We start from the raw sequence: 22,070 nt of genomic DNA, 5'->3' as shown, positions 1-22,070 counted from the left end.
AAATACTGAGTGTGTTATTTCATACAAAACTGTAGGAAGTAAATCAGTCAGCTTAGGCTGGGAAAAGTGACAGTGAAAAGATTTAAATAAGATTGCAGAGAGAAATATTTTCAAAGCAAAAAAATACTGGGTGTGTTATTTCATACAAAAACGTAGGAAGTAAATCAGCTTAGGCTGGGAAAAGTGACAAGTGAAAAGATTTAAATAAGATTATTTTCAGACTTAAAATTCTCACTTAATAAGGCTTTACTTTTTAAATTTAACACATCTCAGTGGGAATATTAAAATACCACCCCATGGCTATCATTCATCTGATACTAAGAAGAGAAAAGGAAACAAGCAGGTAGAATAAGTATATCAGGAAATGTTTTTATTAAAGATGACAAAATTTATTAATATCGTTTAACCATGTTGTGCTGTTGTGCTGTTAATCCAGGCAGCAACAAAAAAGTGGTTTGCAAATAAATTAAACTGCATAATTTAGAAAGCAAACTACAAAACAGAAGCTGGTAAACAAAATGCTATCTTTTAGAAATGTAGCAGATTTTCAACTTAATCTCAGTTAAGATTTTGAAATACATTCCTGAGCTCATAGGGATTAAAGAACTTCCACTGTCTTTCCTACACAAATTCCCATATGCTTAAAAATAGTCTCACTTAGAAAAGAAGCAGCATTCTAAAAGCTGCTTCTTAATCTGTCATTTTCACACACTTATTTTACAAATTCAGTGAACATCGTTTTTCCAATAACCACAACATCATACTTTCAAATGAAGTCCTTCTCACAGATAATGCATGACTTCACTTTCATGTAAGACAACCTCCTTAAAATCAGTTTGTGAAATGCAGCTTCTCCATACTCCTGCCACAAAATTCCCTTCCCAGTTTGCTTCCCCAAAGCCCAACACCAACATGGCTTGCATGTCTGGTTGTGATTTCTGCACTGGCAAAGTAGTAGTAAAAGGGAACACAGGTCTTTAAAAAAAACAAAACAAAACACAAGACAAAAAACACCACCCCTCCAAATCTAAGTTTGTGTTGAATCCACAAAAATCCACTAGTTAAATTTACTGGGAAAAAAATAATCATTGCTATAATAGCTCAACAATATCAATTAAAGCAATATCCGAGGAAGATACTGACAACAATATTTAATTACTTATTACCTAGTGCAGCAACAATGTCTTACTTTTACAAGTCTCCTTGCTTTGAAGTCTTGTGTTCCTGGGAGAAGGCTAAAAATGTAGCTAGGATACACATTTGCTAGAGCAGAAAGGAGAGGGGCAGTATTGCAGCAGTGGCATCACACTGGAAATGACGTTTTCTGAGATCTGTGTATCTTACTGGACTTTAGCAATTGCAAAGATTTAAGAATGGCATCTAAGAGGGAGAATGGTGTGAGGACAATTACTAAGATGCCCTAATTGTTGGATTGTACATCAGTATGCTCTCACAGAAAAGATACACTGAAAACAATCAGCAAATGAGGCACTAAACAGGTGATGATGCAGCAATGCTTCAACCTTACACCATGCTCTTCATTAACTAATAGCATTAACTGGCTGTTAAGGGAGCATGAGAAAAATGCTCATTTGCACATCTCTGCATCAGGAAAGACGGGACAGGGAAATAGTAAAAGACCCTCAACATTTCTGAGCTCAACTATATGAAATCTTGACCTTCTAACTTGCTTGCCTCAGTTCTGACTGCATTGATATTTAGCTCTGTGCAGGATCAGTCTGTGAAAGACGGAAAAAATACATCTCAAATAAAATGCTACTTCATGTGACATTTAGGCATTAGAGGGAAAAAGTCCTGCGCATTCTCCTGGAGATTTTAGTTCCTATAGCTATTTTTCTTCTGACTGTCACAAAAATGAGTCAGTAATGCAGTCAGTTGCAATTACTGGGAACAGCTTAACACTCTTTCAAACACTTACACTCTTCTTGGTTTTTTTTCAGGTAATGAGGAATTTTAACAGTGATCAGGATAACAAAATAAAAACTTTTCACTGCTTCATGTCCCTAATATGCTTAAATATTTAAAGAGCTTTCATTCCTAAGGACTGCTGCTTAACATTAGTGGAATGCTGCAATGTCCAATTACCCGTAAACACAAAGTAAACATATTTGAGGAGCACTGTAAGTATGGCTTTATATCCTGCAGACAGACACTAAAAGGGTTACACGAATGCACCTGCTAGGGAAAACACACGAGAACAGAGACAAGCCACACTTTTCACCTTCCAACTATCATTGCTTATATTTATATGTAGTAATTTACATACAGCCTTTCTTCTGCTGAATACAAACCCTCCATGGACTCTAACACCTTGATTATGGCAGCACATGCTAGCTCATCTTACACATACAGGAGAGTTTGTCAGTACTGGTAATATAAACTCTCTTTATTCAGTAGCTGACAAGTGGGCTGTAAAAACTTGCAGCTGGCAGTTATTTGTCAAAGAAGTACTCAATCTGGGAGAGATTTTCCTTTTTATTAGTAGTATTTTATTAAATTTGCTTTAATTTTCTCTGATTGGTTTTAAGTTCTAGGAGTGAGAAATGAACATTTACAGACAATTAGGTCCCAAGCCAGCAGAAAAATTGCCTTGACGGCTGCTGGCCCATAGAAGCTTCACAGCTGCAGAGACTATTCCTTATGCTACAAACAGGAGAGGAAAGACCTGCCTCCTCTTCCCCAACAGCTGCTAACTTCAACATTAAGTATTCCCTCGTTGCTGCCTTCCTAGAAGCAGAGTGGCACAGCTCCAGCATCAGGACCAAGCTAGGGAATGACACAGAAGCTCCCTTTTCCCCAGTTATTATAGGAACATTTTTCTGTGATGAAACCTCTTCAAGAGAAGAAGTTTAACAAAGTGGCAACAATGCAAATAATCCCTCTATCATACCATAGACTGGTGAAATGAGGAGGAAAGGAAGAGTTATGCCTAATTCCAAACAATAAGAAAATAAAAAAGACACAGAATTCCTTTAGAAAGGAGAGCACAGATGGGGTAGGCTAAAATCTATCACCCATTAACTAAGCCCAAGGGCCCGTTCCAACTCCTGTAAGAAGAGGAATGCAATTCCAGAAATTGACAGAGCCAAGTAGCTGGTGAGGACATCACTGGTTCTCCTCTTGCTGTTTTCCTTGATTTGGAACAGCATTGCTGTTTCTCACGGTAAGACTTCTGGCTTCTCTGATGGTGTTTCCTTCAGAGCTTCATTAAATTGGGCTCTCAGCATCTGGTGAAATAACTCCCTTCATTTTCATGAGATGAGCTGGGAGAGGAAAGGAAAAATTTTGTCCAGTTGACAAAATATGAAGGTATAAATGTTTGTAATAAGAGAACTATATACACGCAGGGATGATTTTCAGAAACTTCCTGTAAGGGAATAGTGATCTTATTCTAAGGATATACTTAGAGTCACTATATGTAAAGAGAAACAGAACAGTCTGAGAAAGAAGAAAAAGCTTGCAGCCTTAAGATGCTTCTCAATTTATCACTCCAAATTTTTCATCCTTGAGAGACACTTATTACCAATACAATACAGTCTAGCACTAGGACCATACATGTTACAGGAGCCTAGTGATAACAAGATAGATCATTATCACTGGCCTCTTTACTACACTAATGTAAATTACATCAATCCATATAGAAACTTCAAATCATTACAAAAAACCAACACCACTAAACTGCATCACTAATTCTTTCCCCTGGGTAATTTACAATTTTGGTACACTACAGTCAGAACTAACAAAAACCCATCTTTTTTAAAGAATTATTAACACTTCAGTGTAAAATAATCAACCCTACAGCACACTATTTCACTGATCATATCTGCAACAGCACAGACACTGCACAAGGATTACAGTGAGATGCTCAAGGGCCTGGATTTCATACCTCAAGCCAAACTGTTATCCAAATATTCACGGTTTTCAGCAGCATCAGATGGTTTCTTGTTTTCAGATTCAGAAAGCTCCTCAAAGCTGTTATTTGTGTCTGCAGTTGTAAGACTGAGCCCTCCGTGCCTTCCAGCGTCCTCAGTACACACCACCACATCCATAGTGCTGTTATTTTGATCCCCTCTTTCATTTGGAGTTTCACAATCTCTCTCTGAGGTTTTGTCATTGTCTTTAAGGGCCTCAGTTTCACCTGTTCGTTCATTCTCAGAGTTTGAGGGATCTGTGGGGTCAGATGGATCAGGGCTGGAAAGTGGGAACTCTACCTCTGATGAATCATTAAGCTCTGCTCCAACTCCCACATTCTGCTCCCTCACAGGAGCGCCTTCTCTTTTCCCTTCCAGTTCTGCAACTGCCAGTTTAATTATCTGACTTCCAAGCTTGTTTATGTCTTCTTCCTCAGAAGGTAGCTGGGGTAATGAAGGGTAAAAATGTTTATTTTGGTTTCTGTTATTTAAGTTTGTTCCCTCTGGAGCCAGGGACTCACTTGCAACAGCATAAGTTTCATCACGTTCTCCCTTCTGTTCTGCTGAAAGAGAAATGGAACAGCAAGATACTTGAGTCAGTTGGAGGCATTTGTTAAATATCTGGTCTGAAGAATATTACTACCAGTGCTAGACCACAGAGATGTTTATTTCAATAAGGAATTTTTAAGAGTGCTTCCCTATCCCTCCCAGGCCTATTTCTTAGACAATAAACAATCAACACTAAGTTTCTTGCTGGATCTGGCCCTATTTTGGATCCTGTCTTTTCCTAATACCAATAACTTTAAGAGTCAGACAATACCGTACAGTTGCTTGTAGAACAGCAAGGTCAGGCAAACTTTTTCAGAGGAATATCAACTCCAAGCAAGGTACTTAGCTATGGAAATTTTTGGCACGGTTTACCATTAATCCCCCCATCACTACCAGTTTCAGGGGTTAACACGAGCTCCATCTATTTGGAGCTTTTCACAGGCTTTCATCCAATAATGAAGTTTTGTTATTGGTCCTGCAACACTTCTCCAAACATAGAAGATTATTTGAATTGAAAATAAGCTTGCGAAGTGAAGTAAGAAAACTTAGGAAATGCTAAAAATAAGTCTGCCTTGAAAGCTTAAAATGACTCTTGTCATGCAGATGTGTTACCTTTTAGTATATAAGAATTTACTCCATTCTCTCACAGGAATCCTGCCTCACACAAGGATGGGACTGCCTGGCTGCAGAGGACCAGCCTACTGTCTCTATCAGACCTGCATAATTTAGAATTTGGAAGGTACTGAGTGAATGAGAGCAGGGTTGCCATGAAGGGAACAGGCACTTTTACTGCTATCAATGAAGCTAGGAATTCAACTCTGAAGAGCTGGAATTTAAGTCTGTGGAAAAGGCAGGGAAAAATTAACTTTCAAAAGGTGATCACCCACTGGATCTAAGACTCATTATCTAAGAAGTCAGCTGGAAAACTAGGAGCTTGATGTGCAGTACTGCTCTGCTTGTGCTGTACATCAAAGTGCTCCAAATGAGCCAAAATGTATGTACCTCAAACTAGCACTCGAAATTAGCAGGGACTCTGTGTTACTCTTTGCATGCCTCAGTTTCCTCCCTCTTAAAGTAGGATACCTCCAACCTTGCTGCAATGTTCTGAAGATAAATTGTCTCAAAGCACTATATAACCAGAGAAAAGTTCATAGAAGAACAGCACTGTTTTCTTCAGGGAATGCCTGAAACAGCTCCCAGGCAATACAGCAGGGACAAGGCATTCAACAATGGAGCAGAAAAACCCCGAATAGCTGTTCATTAGCAGCTGTGATGCTCAAGCACAATCCATCCCACGACACTATCCGCCCTGTGCATCGGATAAAGTGAGATTTGGTGGCACAAGACAGGCTTTAATTCCTATGATTGTACTCTGTCATTATGCATGTTCACACAGGAACTGCGCAGTAGATCCTACAAACATCCACCGTCCAGCTTAACTGAAACAATGATAACAAGTACAGATTAAAGGAGGCTTTGATGAGACCAAGGTAAGCAGATAGACTGGATAAAAAAAAGCCTGAAAAAGCCCTCTTACTGTCTACAGATCTAGATAGAGCAACACTTGATGCATTATAAAAAGTTCTGATGAAGAATAAATGTTCATTTAAAAGCTAAAAAGATTTCTTGGGTCAAACAGGCACCAAATATCAGTACTACTCTTTAAGACCATAACTGACCAATGTGACATGAGGCCTAATATATAACAATAAGTAAGAATTTCATTTCTATTCTGATTATCAACTGTTTTCACTCAACTGATCATTCAATTAATAGGAAAATAAGAGTGGTTTTGCTTTTATTTCAGTAATACTTTAAACCAAGAGCATACTTGTTTGATGAATGAAGGCAGATGAACACACTCCTATGTTCTTTCCAGTTGCCAAGGTCCCCCAGATTTTGGAGGTACATAGTGTATAGATGAAAAATTGCAGTATGCAGCAAGTTCCTAAAGCTCAACAGCAGTTATTCTCTGTGTAGAGCGGTACAAAAGGCACAAGTGTATCATTCTCATACAGATGCCAACTGCAGAGAAGTTGTATGACTTCAAGCACAGGGATATGCCCCACAGCTGAAAACACACTGCTTCCTTTCCAGGCTTTGAAGGCAAGATGGCAGCCTCAAAGATCCTTCAGAAAAAGCATCTGGAGCAGCAGAACAGGTTATTGTTGCTTCACCTACTGCTAGAAACTATGGTATCCCCTGCACAGCTCATCATAAATATGTGCTCATCTCTATCACCAAAAAGTTGGCCCAGTTTAATTATCACAGAGGTAACTTTTGTCTCAGTTTTCACTGCAGGTTATCAGATATATTGGGACACAGACAAGGGAAAACCCAAGCTGTTTGTGCAGGCAGAACAGTAATTTCTTTGCCTACTCCAGTTTAACGACAGAATTTCTGTGATTAACCTTGGTTCTCATTATGGTCATGGGACAGAGGAGGAAAGGAGGAGATGACCTTCTGAGAGCTGATTCTTCCCATGACTGCCACAAGTCTAATCCTTGTCTGTTTTTCCCTATCCAAGGCTGTTCTGCTCTTCTCTTCCCCTGCCTATCTTTCTGCTCCTGCTCTATATCCCTTTATTTAACCAGTCCCTACACTCACTGTGCCCATTTCTCATCCACCTTTCAATATTTTTTAATCACATCTTGCTTTCACTGCCAGCATTCCGATTCCTCACTCCTGTGCTCTGACCTCTGCTCAGCCACATGAAGGTCCCTTCCCACTCAGACTTCCATTGACTCTGTCAATCCCCATCTACTCTAGTGTTCCCACCACTTGAGAGTCCTGATCTTGGCCTTTCTTTCCTCTCTGCTCCACATTTTGTTCCTGCTAAGTTTACTTTATCTCGAAGGAATGGTGCATACAGAGTTTTACCAGCACTGGTGGCTGTGAATCATTGGTTTGTTTTTAGTAGATAATTTGTAAGTGAATCATGTAGAATGAGGTGGAAACTCCATACTGTTTCCTCAGGCTGGAAACCTTTTCCCTAGATTTCAAATTCCTAGAGAGTAAATGCTTGCATATTTGAAAAAAAACCAAAAAAAATTAAAACATAAAAAAGACAAAAAAAGTCCACCAAGAACCCCACGTGGTCATCAGTATTTAACACAAAAAAGAAGTTATTTGGCTGTCTTAAAAAAAAATTCAGCTGACGTAGAAAATACAGCATGGAGAGCTAAGGTTTGGCAGTGTTACAACGCAACAGCAACAGGGTCTGATGAGATGTGACAGGCAGATCAGACTGCCTGTCTGATGAGCCTGTAATCACAACTGTAATACCAGCCTCACCTAGGACAAATATGGAAACAAAAAAGCATAATGCCACCGAGTAAATACTTTCAGTAACTGCAGATTTAATTAAAAATCAACAATTAAGTAGGTAAAAGAATGAATATTTATGAGTTATTATTACTCACCAGAGAACTATTCATTACAGTTTCACTTCTTATTTTTAGCAAAAATATCAGCTGATCAAGATTATAAAAAAGATCAGTCTGGCTGTCACATATTATCAGAAAATGACATGGACTATAAAGTCAAAATTAAGCCACAATCTATTTAGTTTCAGGACTAAAAAATAAATTGTTTATGATGCTTGATGGTTAGCTGAGAAAGATCTAGGCATATCATAATGTTATGCCCATTAAAACCTTATCCAAATGCCAATAAGCAAATAATCCATCTCCCATCCATTATGAAAAACTAAGGAAAAAAACATCAAGGTTATCAGCAATTGTCAAATAAAGTTAAGCTTGACTTTGAAGAGATGTTAACACTTGCTATTGGAGAAGGATTTTTAACAAAACACATGTAAGACTATAAAAAAACCAGTCAATTTCTCTGGGAAAATGAGTTGGGTATTTCAATTTATCTTGTGCAATCAGGAAGCCATTCATCTAGACATCACCTATAATGCAGGAAAGTGCTAAACCAGTTCCACAGACTGCTTCCTACTGTGCATTTTAACTGAAGGGAAAAGTGCAGGAATCCGTTAACTGTAACACAGATGGCATGAATAACTTCTCAGAGTATCAAGTTATCTGGCAGGAAAATTCTTTGAGGTGTAAGACCTGATCCCTAGCCCTGTGCAATCTATTCAATAGTAACTTTTCAGTTGTTTCTTTGCTATTTGTACTGGGACCATCTATCTGTTTTACTTGTGGATGATGTATTCAATCTCTGTGACCACTGAAACTTTGCCTTCTGCTATCCCAGCACGAAAATTTATTACATTTTATTTGGAAAGAAATGAGTGCTCAGCTCTCATCATGTTCTTACATTCCAGGTGCTCACCTTGTACTTCAGTTCTCTGTGGCTTATCAGCGAACGCTAACAACGGTGACCTGGACCGCTGTATCACAGGCAGGGTTGGGTCACTGAATGTTATCGTATCCTTCCCACCTGGAACAATCACAGTGTTAGAGCTGCTAGTTCACCAGTTACAACCATTGTGCACCAATGATATTCAAACATACCCTACAAATTTTTAACAATGTTATTGAAAAGTACAGAACAGGAAAAGCATCACAAATGATCCTTTCACAGCACAGAAAAAAATACTCTGTACTGGAGCCAGAATATGCAAGGCAAAGGCAGAAAAGGTGTATGTTTTTATCTGCAGTACTGAGTAAAGGCCAGATTTTGAAAGACCAGGTGCTGTATGCAGCAAATTGTATTAGCAATTAGTGTACAATTAAAAATATTAACAATCAGATCATACCAAAGTAATGGATCACTTGCATACTATTACCAGCAAGTGTTCAGCAGTAACTCTTTACTCTCTATTATTCTGTCTCATGTGATACAAGCAGGTTCATCATTATGTAGCTTTACACTTCAGACTTACATATTATCCTGCAATGCTTCCTTAAAAAAAACCTAAAAACTTAGCATAACTAAGAGCTGAGGGAGCAAACAAGTACACATTGCTGGGGAACAGGAGAGATTTTAATCTGAAAATTCCAAAAACATTTCTGAACATTTTCATTTTAAACCAAATGGAAAAAGGCAATTTTCCAACTCTTTTGCAGACAAAACAGTACAAGAAACCCTTCATCTGAGGACTCTGCTGTACGATGCTTAGTCTTTACATATTTAAGCAATGCAGAAAGCAACACCTGCAGATCCTTTAGGAAGTCCTCCACTATTCAGGATGCTCATGTTTTTAGCGACTGACACTACCTTAAACCTAGAGTGGAAACGGCAGGAAATGTGCAAGATCAGCTAAGCGTGGTGTTTGTGTGGCCTCCAGAACAAGTGCCAACTGATAAGTAATGGCTGGGGAGGCAGCAAGATACTGCTCTATTTATCTCCATGAGAACCGACATTTATGTAACAACTGCTTCGCCCCTCTAAATCTGTTTGTATGTTTCACCTTAAGGCAACATCCTAAATCCAATCACCCATCCAAGACAAAGACTTTCAAGAGAGCACCAGGTCAGAAGATACCCGAAATAAATCTGACTCTGAGAAAGTTCTGGTGCAAACTAAGGAATAATGAAAGTCAAGCTGTTCCCATGGAGTTTAACTGGACTACTCCAATCCCTAACTCCTTTTAAAGGCACTGGCTGCAAATACCTTGATCCTGAAGGTAGTAATGATGTGTTTATACCCTTGCCATGTTGGGCAATACACTGCAGCAATATGAATGCAATTAATGCTTTTGAAGCATGGATTTTGTCAAACTTTGATCCCCCTGTCAAGTAAGCATCAGAATTCTGCCTTTGCCAGACCGGTAACAAAAACCAGTATTAACTAACAGCAGAGGACAACCCTACCACTATAAGACAAAATTAATTAAAAACATAAAAAAAGGCAAAACAACCAGTATTTCAAAATAAAAAAATCCAACCAGTATTTCAAAATGCAAAAGCTCCTAGATGAATGTACTTTCCTGTAACAGTGAAGGAATTTTGTGTTGGAAGAACTAAATCATACAGGGGACTCGTGGTATGAAAACACCCAACAGATGTTGTGAAAACACCCAACACACAGTCAAAAGCAGCCACATATCCAAAAAGATACAAAAGAATCCAACAGAGGAAGTAAAAAGATGATGAATAAAAAAATTGGGTAGAGGTTTTAATATGAAAGTAGAAAGCAGAGGCTTTTTTATTTATTTAATAAAAAAAGTAAAGCCTGAGCTGAAGTCCCTGAAGATTGCAAGACAAGCTTCAAAATAGATACTTCTTGACTTCCAGCCAGCATTTACACGGTAAACACATTTACTTTCACATTTTTCTCTGAAAACCAGCCTGGTTACAGAAAATAAAGCTAAGCTCAGTATCCACACATCTTAACAATAGATGTGGCCCAAAGAGTCTGATGTATATTTATTTATTACCAGTGATTCACATCCATTCATGAAGGAGGCACATAGGGGTACTGCTGCACTACATTATGTGAATCGTGATCTGAAGCTGGATTACACACAATGAACTTCAACTAGCTGCTGTGTAAGCTCAATTTCATAACTTATATAGCTTCATGTTCCTCTAATGAATTTTTCAAGGACTATAGTGAAAAGTATACAGATCTCAAAAAACATATAAATTTTCAGTAGTAAATTTTTCATTTTCTTCTCCAGGGTTGGGTATTCTCTTATAACCTCTGCTGCACCCTATGCCACTGTAACTGGCTACAGCCACAGCAGCTGCAGAGCCCATTAATTCTGCCTTGCCTCTGCTCCATGCTGATTACTTCAGGGCAAGAGGCAGCACCGAAACTCTCTTATCATCCCACACAGAAAAAGGCTGAGTCATGGTTGGCTCTTTCTTGGACGTTTTCTGTGGAAATCTGGAATTTTCAGGAAATGATAGATTTAAAAATAATACAGAATTACTTATCTGAATGTCTAGTGACATAAAATTGCAAAAAGAATAAGATGGTGTTTATTATGTACTATGATTGAATACATTTAACTTGTGTGCATATTTCAACCACAATGTAGCCAAAACAAAGCAAAGAATTAAATACTTTTGTGAACATCACATTCCCTGCTTCCTTCTCAAGGGAAGTAGGATCATAAGAAGAAATTCAAAAGTCAAATCTATGCCCAAACTTGCTTTCTTTTCAGCAATGAAAACGAATCTCTCAAGAGATTCATTTAACTAAAGCCCATTTCCTAAGCAGGGCAATATAAAATCTGGTAGGCAGAACTTCCACAGAAAATGAATTATGTTACTGATTTCACCTTTTCAAAATCTAAATACACACTTCCTCTTGATTAGTTCATTCCTGGCTTTCTCAAAAAGTAGATGACAAATATGTCACCTAGCAAAAAACCACAGGCATTCAAGATCTTTCTTCAATAGGATCAAGTATATTAACAGCATTTGGAAGATATTATTATCATGGTGACAGTGGATGTTATAAATGTTATATAAACAATGATGACTAAGTAGGAACATTAACTTCAGATTAAAACCCTGCAATTTATAATGTGCATTTCCTTCACTGCTAGAATGAACATCAGCTTTTATCTGCATTTTTTTTTCCAATGACTAAAAATTCCACTCACAACCAAATAATATCTTTTCACTCTGGATTTAAGACTGACTAGATGAGATACTCTCCGTGTTCTGCTCCTCACCCAAGCCAACATTCAGCTGCAGAATCCATTGTGGTATTCCCACACTGTTCCACACTGCTGTTTTATGGAGCGGAAGCTTTACACGCTCTGAAAAGAAAACTGGTGACCCACCAGGTGTTGCAATGCTCTTTTTGACCACCTCAGGATTAGAGTGCCCTTGGAAACAAAGTGCACTCTTGATTTAAAAGGCAAGGAAAAAAATCAACAAAACCTCAGGGCTCAACAGGACTCACAATCCAGTGTAAAATTCCTTTAGGAATATTAAAGATCATCCTCTCTTACTATTTCCCTTAATGCAAATGAACTTTCATGTAGAGCAGCCTCTATTTCTCCTGTGATCATCTAACTCATTCGACTGAACATCTTATTCTGCTGGATACAAAAATGTTCAGATGACATTTCCATTTATTTACATGCAATGATAATATTTAACATACTGCTAAGATCAGTTACTAAAAATATACATTAAGCAGAACCTACTCCCAAATCCCACTGAGACATTGTAGCTCAGGCCTTCAGGCAGCAAAAGAAAGGAAGGAAAGAGACAGTTGTTATTGTATAAACATTAATTCGATGTTTTACCTACACAGGTCAATACGGTGCAAGAAGTTCCCATTTCCATTTTTTAAAATACATTTTGCAAACATGAGAAATGCTGCATTTTAATGGAACACTAGTTTTGAAAAACAAAACAAAACAAACAAACCCCTACAGTACCTTGAACTGGTGAGTTTGAGAGACATGTTTGTAGTAATGTACTAAACTGGATTAGCAAGGTCTTAGACAAACATTTCACCTTCATCTCTTGGAGACCATGGGCAGCGACAAATGCACTAAGTACACTACACATTAGGTGACTAACTGTGGAATAATCCATGGAAACAGATTTGGACCTCTGGTTCTGGAAAGAGTCAAGCAGGACTGACAGTGCCCAAACAGGCAAGCTGAAGTGGAAACACACCACATCAGCCCAAACAGCTGAACAGCATAGCTTTGTTACAAGGGCTCTTCAGCCCTGTCAAATGTTTTCTTCTACATGTAAAGGTTAGGTGGAAAAAACAGAGCCGAAAAAGTAGAAGCCTAAACCACTTTCTCCCACTCTTACTAGCACTCATAGGAACCTGGAAACAACAAAGCCTAATGATGCAAACACCACCAACAAAGTAGCATAATTTACAGTGGTTACAGAAGACACTATTAGGTGCAATGGGAAGAAAAAAAGCAAAGAATTAATGTAAATTAAATATTGCACATTTTCCTAATGACGACGTCTATTAGGAAGCAGATTAATCTCCCATTACTTGAGTAATTCAAGACCAAATACAGTACTTAAGACACTACAGGGAACAAGTCTGTTCTGGACAGATGGACTAAAAAATTTAGGACCCTTCACATTTCCAGTTTCTAGGAGTTTATGATTCTACCGAAAAGCATTTAAAAACACTTTCTAGGAGTTTATGATTCTACCGAAAAGCATTTTAAAAACACTAAAAAAAAAAAAAAAAGGAAGTTACAAGAAGTACAAAATTAGTAAATAAAATTCGTTGAAAAACATAATGGCCAATAACCTGTGCATAATTTTATGCAATGTTTAAATAAAATAGTTCACTTTTTTTTTTGCCTGCTGTCTATGGAAATAATTTGATTACTTCAATATTTAAACATTTCTTTTTCAGCACTTCTCATGTTATTTTCAACATATATTTGACTTAAGAGTTTACAAAGTCTAGTGATTTTTGCTTTCCACTTAACATTTATTAGATCTTTCTAATTTTGCAAATGTGCTGAATAGAACATTCACAAAATAACTGTCATTAAAAAAAATTACAGCCAAATTTCTCTTAAATGCAAACATACCCTTGGAAACAAAATAATGCAAGCTATTCTCTTGAATTTTTACTAACCTGGAAGACTCCATAAGCCAGCGATTTCCAAAGTTCTTAATTTCTTTTCTAGTTCGGCCACTCGATTACCTAGAATTCTTTGGAAAAAGAATAGTTGTTATACCAAGGTAACCAAAGCCCAATTGCTTATATGACTGCAGTTGAATTTTTAAATTGTTACTTAACTAGTGCAGTAAAGCTGTGTACAGTCATCTCTTTTCACTAACAACAATGGACAACCTCCCCCAGAGTTAAAAGAAAATTAAATATATTTGCCTAATCTATCCCATGCTTTTAAAAAAGCAAAAGGCCTAAGATGTACTGGACATTCAACCTTTGCAGTAAAGACAAAGAAAAGCAACTCACAATATTTCTATCTTCTTGCCTGCAAATACCACTTTACTTTCTTCATAGCTAAAACCAGAAAGTAAAAGCTACAAAGACAAAATATGGAAAACTCAAGACAGCATCTAGATTGATTTTGAAGTTCCAAGACACAATTTTTGCTAGTCCTTTATTCAGGGAGTTTTCTCTATCACTAAAATTGCTTAAAATGGCAAAGAATATTTTTTCTACTACACCTTTTCTTTTTAAGCATTGAACTGCTTTCTACTTAACTAAAAAGCTTCAAGGTCTTTAGTGCCTTTATCACCCACTCTTAGTTTTCACTGCATTTCTTCGGTCATCTCTTCTTTTGTATCTGATTTCATACACAAATACTATTTGCAGTTAGCTCTCCTGCAGGATTTAACTTTTGGTCTTAATTCTCTCCCCGGATCAAATGAGAGATGATTTCTATCTTGCAAAGAAAGCTCTTTTCTCCAATGAATTTTTGTAAGTGTTTCACAGGCACAGCAAGTCTGCTAGAGTCAAAAGTCTTTAAATAAATCCCAAACAATACTCAGTAGAGTGAGAAACCTAGACAAGGCAGCAATTCTAAACATGACAGCAGAGATTATAGACAGCAAGTTTTACTCATCAAATTACAGCAACAGGATAAGTCAGTTAAATTTGAACTGAATGCTGAGAAGCAGCATATTCCACCCCAGCAGGGCAATAGGATCTTCCCATGCACACCAGAGCTGTGTAATACTGCACTGCGAGCTCTCCAGCAAGGGCTTTATGTGCAGACATTTGAGCACACTGGGAATGTCATTACTGACAAGATGGCAGATTCTGGGAAGGACGTGAAGAATAGCATACCCAGCAAATATCAAAGGGGCTAGAAAAATTGATTAACAAGGACTAAGTATTTTTGAAATCTCTACTGTGAAGGCTTTGCTATGACACAATAAAAGCCTGTAAGTATTTTAAAGATTACAAAAATATCAAGATGAGAGACAGAATGTAAAACAGAAAGAGAAAGCTTATAATAAATATCAAAGAAAGCACTGAGAGCTATAGGGGTGTGTGTCAACTAAAAAGAACAGTCCATCACATTCAAAAGCAGAGGAGAAAAGACATTCTAAAGCAGTTATGTTTATTTCCCCATTGAAACTCAGTAACCCAGTAGGTTAAAAAGGTTAAGATGGATCTACTACTGTCTTCTCCAATTAAAAGCAAAATTATTCAAGTCTAGATTTCACTTTCAGAAAGTTTCCATCTGGTATGAGAAGCACAGCCTTAATAGCTCTATTTTCATAACCCTGACACCCAGCAATTGCACTCTGCAGTACAACACAACAGCCGACAGCAAAAGGCACAGAGCAGCTTTCAGGAAACTCCGCCTTGCACACTGGGAGCTTATTCCCACCTTCCTGCCTAGGGCCTCACCAAGGGTCAGCTAAAGAACATGGAATTCCCCAGGCTTAGAGGGGCAGGGAAAAGAGAGACATGATGTAAGACTTCTTCCACATCATGTTAATTCTGGCAGGGAACTGACAAAACAATATTGATTTGGCTAATGTCACCACAAAGGAGTCAGAAGTTTAGCACTTCCAATCCTTATTTTTCTCGTAAGTAGTTCACCAGTAGTTCCAGGGCAGAAAACAGGGGAAGGATGCTGCCCTCCCTGCCAGCTAGCCATACCACAGAAGAAAACTCAACCCTTTGTATCCAGTTATTGCTACTGCTCCTTTTATTCAGGTAATAAAGCAAAGTCTCTTTTCTCTTGCTTCTCTTAAATTTTATAATTTATTTATCAGCTGTCTCACACTATTTCTAAAGGTTTTGGAGGGAATATATCCAGATAATACCTACTGAATCCTCAGAAGAGGCACTGAGTTATTTTTTAACCTTTGTTGCAGGTTCTCATATAGAGGGATCATTTTGCATCTCGGAACAATGGTTGGCAATAGCAGAGGGCAATATTTAACCCCACTCCTTTAATTCAGGAAGAGACCAAAATATATTCAGTGCTGAGTATGAGTCTAGTTTGCTTAAAAAACCCCATTATTTCAAGACAGGTATGGGAGAAATAAACCCTAAATAAAGCTGCAACTTCTGTTAGAAATAATTTTTGCAAGATTAAATGCATAAGCTATTCTGAACACAACGTGGTTTATCACATTTCTTGCTTTCCCCTGAGACCTCCAGATAATTTGCCACCTCCACACGTTGTGGGAAGACTGAGCTGTGGTGGCCTGGGTAGGCCTACCCGGGTAGGTATTTTTAAAGGGGCTGCACATGTTGGTAGCATGCAGCTCCCTAATCTCTTTTTTTTATCTCTAGACACAGTGGACCAGATCATTCAACTAAAATAGAAGGATCATGTCACAGACATAGGTGCTGATAGTTATTTCCATTGTTCTCTGGTCCTGTCTAATGCAACAAGGGAGCTAGTATAAACCTCCATCCAGGAAAAGGTTTTACAGAAATCTGTTGTTCATGTAACGGCAGCAATGCTCCCACCTGACTTCAGAAGCTTCTTTCTGGCTCTCTCGTGCTTTTCAACATACATGGCCATAATCTGAAGGGAGCTGTGGTGATTTACAGCACCTGAGCTCCCTTTGCCTTACTTTAATTTAGATATTGCTACAGAAGACACACACCCTCATACAGATACCATCACCTAAATGCCTGTAAATAGGTCTGTCACAGTCCCATATCTAGCTCTACATGTCACATGGAAATATGTGCTCAAGTTACAGACTGACACAATCATTTTTGTAATTTTGAACATGACTGAACTTGCCCAAGTAAGAAATGTTAAAATTAGTGCAACATGTCTAACCACCAGAGCAGCTTTTACGCTGATCCAACTTGCACAGGTGCTGGCAATTGCAGGAACAAATTGCACTAAAAAGAACACCTAATAAATGGTTTATTGGTGGTAGAATAAAAAAGGGGGGTTTATCCATTTGCTAAGAGAGTTAGGACCATTTGGTTTTGCATTTATGTAACTGTTTAATCTTGCAACACATTACAGCATACAGAATTAATTTGCAACTGCCTTTTCAAATTAAGCTAACAGGCTTGTAAGGAAAACCACAGGACATTACTTGAAGTTAGCATTACTAGCTACCAACCACCTTGGAAAATGATCTGTTTTCTTCCCTAACCGATTCTTTTTTTCTGAAAACTAGGGCTAAAAAAATAAAGGCTGGATTTACCCTACTTGTTCCTGGGCACATACTCCCACAGTTCCTTTTATCATGCCCATCTTTAGAAGAGTAGCAATAATAGTAGTGTGTCTTTTCCAAGAACAAGTGGCAATGGATGTTTTTAACAAGTGTAACAACAGAAAGTCAACTTCAACAGAATATCCAAATTCTAATCTACATTAAAAAAATCCATTGTCTTGTCATTGCTTCAGTTATTCAGAAAGCAAATCCACCATTCTGCTACTGTAAACTTATACAGTCAATTCTCAATCTGCAAGCAACCAAAGAGGTCTAGACCTTAGAGTAGGTTAACTGTATGGAGGAAAGCAAGTTCATATGGTCTGAAAAATCTCATTTACTGATAGTGAGAGAATCACTACTAGGTCATTCACCTATCAAATATCAAATGCAGAATTTCCTCCATGAAATGAAACAATCACCCCAAAATCTCATCTTTTTTACCCAATAAATCTCGCTTTCTTCAAACAACAATCTGAAAGGGTAAATGTGTCCTCCAAACATGCTCTTTGCACAGGGAAAGACTTCTACCTTGTGATTTATGTAAAACATTTTGTCACTACAATTTTCTCTAGCCTCACATCCTTGTCAACTTCCTATTTTGAATGGAGAAATGTCTTCAACAAAAGAATGCATCATCTACTAGTAGCAGTTTATGAACCAGTCCATTTAACTTGTGTGCTGACCATACTCTCACACTTAACCATCTCCAACAGGTGGGCAGTTTCTTCCCCATTTTCACAAGTCAGCAGACCTTTTACATGGCAAATAAGTGCCCCTATTTATTTGCATCTCAAATAAAGGATGTTTTCCCTTGATGTCCTACCTGCATTTCCCTTTTTCACTTTAAATTTTTATGTCTTAGTGTTCCACTTGTAGTGGTTCCCATTCCTCCTAGCTCCTTAACAGCTTCTTTAATTCACCTAAAGCCAAAAGTGACAAAAAGAATGAGAATACTACATAGGAATGTTTTTGAGGCTCTTCACTCAACTTGATCAGGATTTATCTTTCTTTTCTTTTCCCCCTGAACCATCCTGAACTGTATACACCTCAGCGCCAACCTAACACAGTACTTGAGCTCGAGGCACAAGCTCTGGCGCGCCCCAGGTCAGAGCGAGTCCAGCTGCGTTACTTCTGTGCGTCGCAGAAGCGACTCCGGCATCAGGAAGGGAGCTGCTGGCTGAGCTCGCTAGCTGGCTTCATTGCAGAGGGAACACGGCGGGAGCCGATGGGATCGGCTCACGTTAGCTCGGAGACAAAGGAATAGAGTAGAAGTTTCGCAACCCAAACAAGCTCGGGAAGGGATGGAATGCGATGGTATGCTTCCCCGAGGCTTGTCCTCAGTTTTATAGGGAATTTGAAAACCGCGGTGAAAGGGGAAAACAACCAATGAGTTAAAAGCCAGGGGGAGGATACAATTTAGCAAGAACCACGGGGGGAAACCGAGAAGTGGTACAACAAAGAACCAGTGAACAACCTAGTAACCCAGAATTTTCCCGAACAGGGGGAGGCGGCTTGTACCCGCCCAGGGGGTGCAGCTCAGGCTTCTGAGCCGCCCCTCGACCCACCCTCTGAGTCTGCCTCTTCGATCCAGGGGATGGGCTGGGGTTGATTGGCATCACGCTGACCCAGCCCCACAGTGGGCTGGGTCACAGCAACACACCTCTACAGCTCTGAGAACACTCCTGACCTTGGACTGGTATGGACTGTCATTTCCCTCTAAAACCTGATCTTCTGTTGGCCAAAGAATAGTAGTTTTTGCATATATTTAATCTCTACTCTGTTGGCTGTATGTGACCAGTTGGGCATGCAGATGCCATCAGATAAGAATCTGCTAACGTGTGGGTTATCTCAAGACAACCATACTCTGTAGTTGAAAGCAGAAAGTGTAGTATCAGAAAATGAAGCAATCATTGCAATGATATTTGAGAGCTGCAAGAGACTGCATATCACCAAAGAGAAATACAAAATTAAGAAAGAAATTTGCAAAAAAAGAAAGATTATGCAAAATAAAACACTGGGTAGTGATACAGCATCAGGATGTAAACGGCAAAGATTGGTTACACCTGGAACAACAAGTTTTTCTCTGGATGTTTTCCTTCTGATGTTACATTAGCAATAAGAAGGAAGTAAGCAGGTGTTAGCCCTTCCTTACCACTGCTCTGTGCAGCAACTCCTCTTGCACCATAGGACAAGAACTGACTGACCTGCCATCAGGTTAGATCTGGGCTACATTTTCACCACTTTATTCTCCCTTTAGCAGATTAGGCATTCGTTGTCTCAAGAGTATTAAGAGTGGCTATAAACTGCTCCTCCGCGTCTGTTGCTACATCACTAAGAATTATGCAATGGTGTCTGCCCAGTATCTCAGTTATCAATTTTCAAAATGAATCATCCATTCTAGTGTAATATGGTTTACTTCAGTACTACACCTTTTCAGGAAAGATGTCTGGCTGTTGCTGGCATCTGGTCCTGATGTGTTTTTGAGAAGCCTGAATAACCTCTGATTACCAGTAGTGACTCAGTGTTAAAAAACCCAAAAAACAAAAAACCCACCAACAAAAAAAGAGAGGAGGTGAAACAGAGCACAAAATCAAGGAACACTTCCTAGCTCTGATTTTTATATACTGTATAAGGACAATAATATCAGAATGTCAGAAAATGTGTCAAAAATTTTTATATTCTGCCATGATAGGAACTGTACAAGCCACAAAGAATTCTACTGATAAGCAGAACAGCTAAGAGTAAGCAAATTCGCCTTTAAAGTTCAGTTCAGATTTTATAAAAAAACTATACAGTAGCAATCCAACTGTGTTTATCTCCTTCAACTTTTACCAAAGTAACTACAAAAACAACAGGTATCACCTGTATGACACAGGCCACTGAGTGTGTGTCAAATGTTACATTAACCCTTTCAGACTCTTTCCTAGGAGCAACACTAACCCCACGAGTGTTCATTAGAATATTCCTACACTGACACCCAATTCTCTCCAGTTCAAGGGTGTCCTTCCTCCCAGCAGCTTTTCTTTAGCTGTCCCTACAGATTTCCTGCTAGAAGTCACTCTGTGTTATTAGAGTTTGTCTTAAACCTGAGCAGCAAACCAATCCTTGCCTAGCAGAGGCAGACAGGTCTCTGTCAACCCCAGAATTTAAGATAAAAGTGTAATTTTTCTCAGATCACATATCTGGTCTTAAAAGCTAAAGAATCCACCACTTAACCATGACAATGAATTTTCTGTGAAAATGAATCTTCCTTTCCATTTCCCTTAAATTTTCTCCAACTAGCTTTTCCATAGCTTGATATTTTACTTACAAGTCATGCCACCTACTTGTTGGTTTGCCTTTGGTGTTGTATGACCATGTTTTTTTCATGGATGGTTTCCAGTAATGCAGTGGCCAGTGATTTGAGATCTGAAATGGACTGTGGTGTGGCTGGTAGGCTACATCCATGATCCTCCGACAACAACTCTTGGACTATAATGTTAAAAACACAAATGAGTTCTGGCTTCTCATGCACAGAGATGCAACACAAACACTTAGCATTAAGGAAATATTCCAGTTACTTAAATGAATACATATATTTTTTCTTCAATTAACAAACAAATCCAAAAGACCAGAACTGTAATCTCTAGTTGGCATAAAGATGGAGGCTTTCCAAGCTGATTGTTATTCCACAGTAATAGCCAGAACAAGTCTAGGCAGATGCATCTTATATTAACTTGATTCTTCTTTTGGAAAATTCTTTGTGCTCAGAAGGATACAAAATCATTCTTCTACAGGCCTAAAATTTGGTAAAAACTGGTCATTAAAACCAAAGCCTCCAAGGAATATTTTATATTGATTTTTAGAACCATTATATCCTTCAGGTTATTTAAGACTGATGTGAAAATACAGTCACCCACGAACTCTTCCTCTGCAACTTAGAGTCTGTACCTTTCAGCCAAATTAGGAAGTTCACTAGTATCATTAAAATTTGTAACTAGAACCTGGCTCTGCTTCTTTAAATATATATAGATAGATATGTACATGTATGCAAGTACATGGAGAAGAGGGTAAAAGAGAAATCAAAACCAGAAAAATTAATTTCAGCTTACCATGACACTTACTACTGATCTCATGTGCATGTATGAATATACCTACATTTAAACAGTAGGGTGGCAAGGTATACTGCTTGCTTCAAAGAATTTTATCATTCCCTTTCTTTCCTAATCTTGATATTTTCTTTGAAATGGGGAAAAGAGATTATTCCATTTTGCTACCCATGAAGAAACATGGGACACAAAGATTTCTTGTAAAACATCTGAATGTAAAAGCTTCCAAGAACAGTAGCAGAAAACCTAGTGCCCCTCCTCCACCACCCAGTCTATTTTTCATTGGAATGTGAATTGTGACTGCCATTGTTAGCAGAGCAAAGAGATGAATAAAGAAGTGATTTGTCAGGGTCTAGAGAGTAAGGAAATATTTGATAAAACTAATGGGGGAGAGAATGAATGGCAAAGGAATTAACAAAAGAAGAAGCAGTAATCCAGAGGCAACTTTTATATTGTCA

At 38.4% G+C, this 22,070-nt stretch overlaps 1 protein-coding gene across 5 annotated transcripts in view; it reads right to left on the bottom strand.

The window, feature by feature from the left end:
* Positions 1–347: 347 nt before the first annotated feature.
* The window catches only part of CCDC149 (coiled-coil domain containing 149), a 48,600-nt gene continuing 26,877 nt past the window's right edge, over positions 348–22,070 (bottom strand). For 2 of the 5 annotated variants that reach the window (XM_017727550.1, XM_017727554.1), the window contains exons 9-14: positions 20,851–20,995; positions 13,983–14,059; positions 12,559–12,591; positions 8,781–8,888; positions 3,908–4,495; positions 348–3,284 (exon numbers count right to left, since the gene is read on the bottom strand). In XM_017727550.1, coding sequence (XP_017583039.1) covers positions 3,909–4,495; positions 8,781–8,888; positions 12,559–12,591; positions 13,983–14,059; positions 20,851–20,995 — 950 coding nt within the window. In that variant the 3' untranslated portion in view covers positions 348–3,284; position 3,908. The remainder of the gene's footprint in view (positions 3,285–3,907; positions 4,496–8,780; positions 8,889–12,558; positions 12,592–13,982; positions 14,060–20,850; positions 20,996–22,070) is intronic. The other 3 variants (XM_017727551.1, XM_017727553.1, XM_017727552.1) reach the window with 3 other exon arrangements.

The sequence above is a fragment of the Corvus brachyrhynchos genome, unplaced genomic scaffold (assembly GCF_000691975.1).
Source record: "Corvus brachyrhynchos isolate BGI_N302 unplaced genomic scaffold, ASM69197v1 scaffold80, whole genome shotgun sequence".
NCBI lineage: Eukaryota > Metazoa > Chordata > Aves > Passeriformes > Corvidae > Corvus > Corvus brachyrhynchos.
Note: the sequence above shows the minus strand (reverse complement) of the source record. Positions and strands in the feature narration are given on the sequence as shown.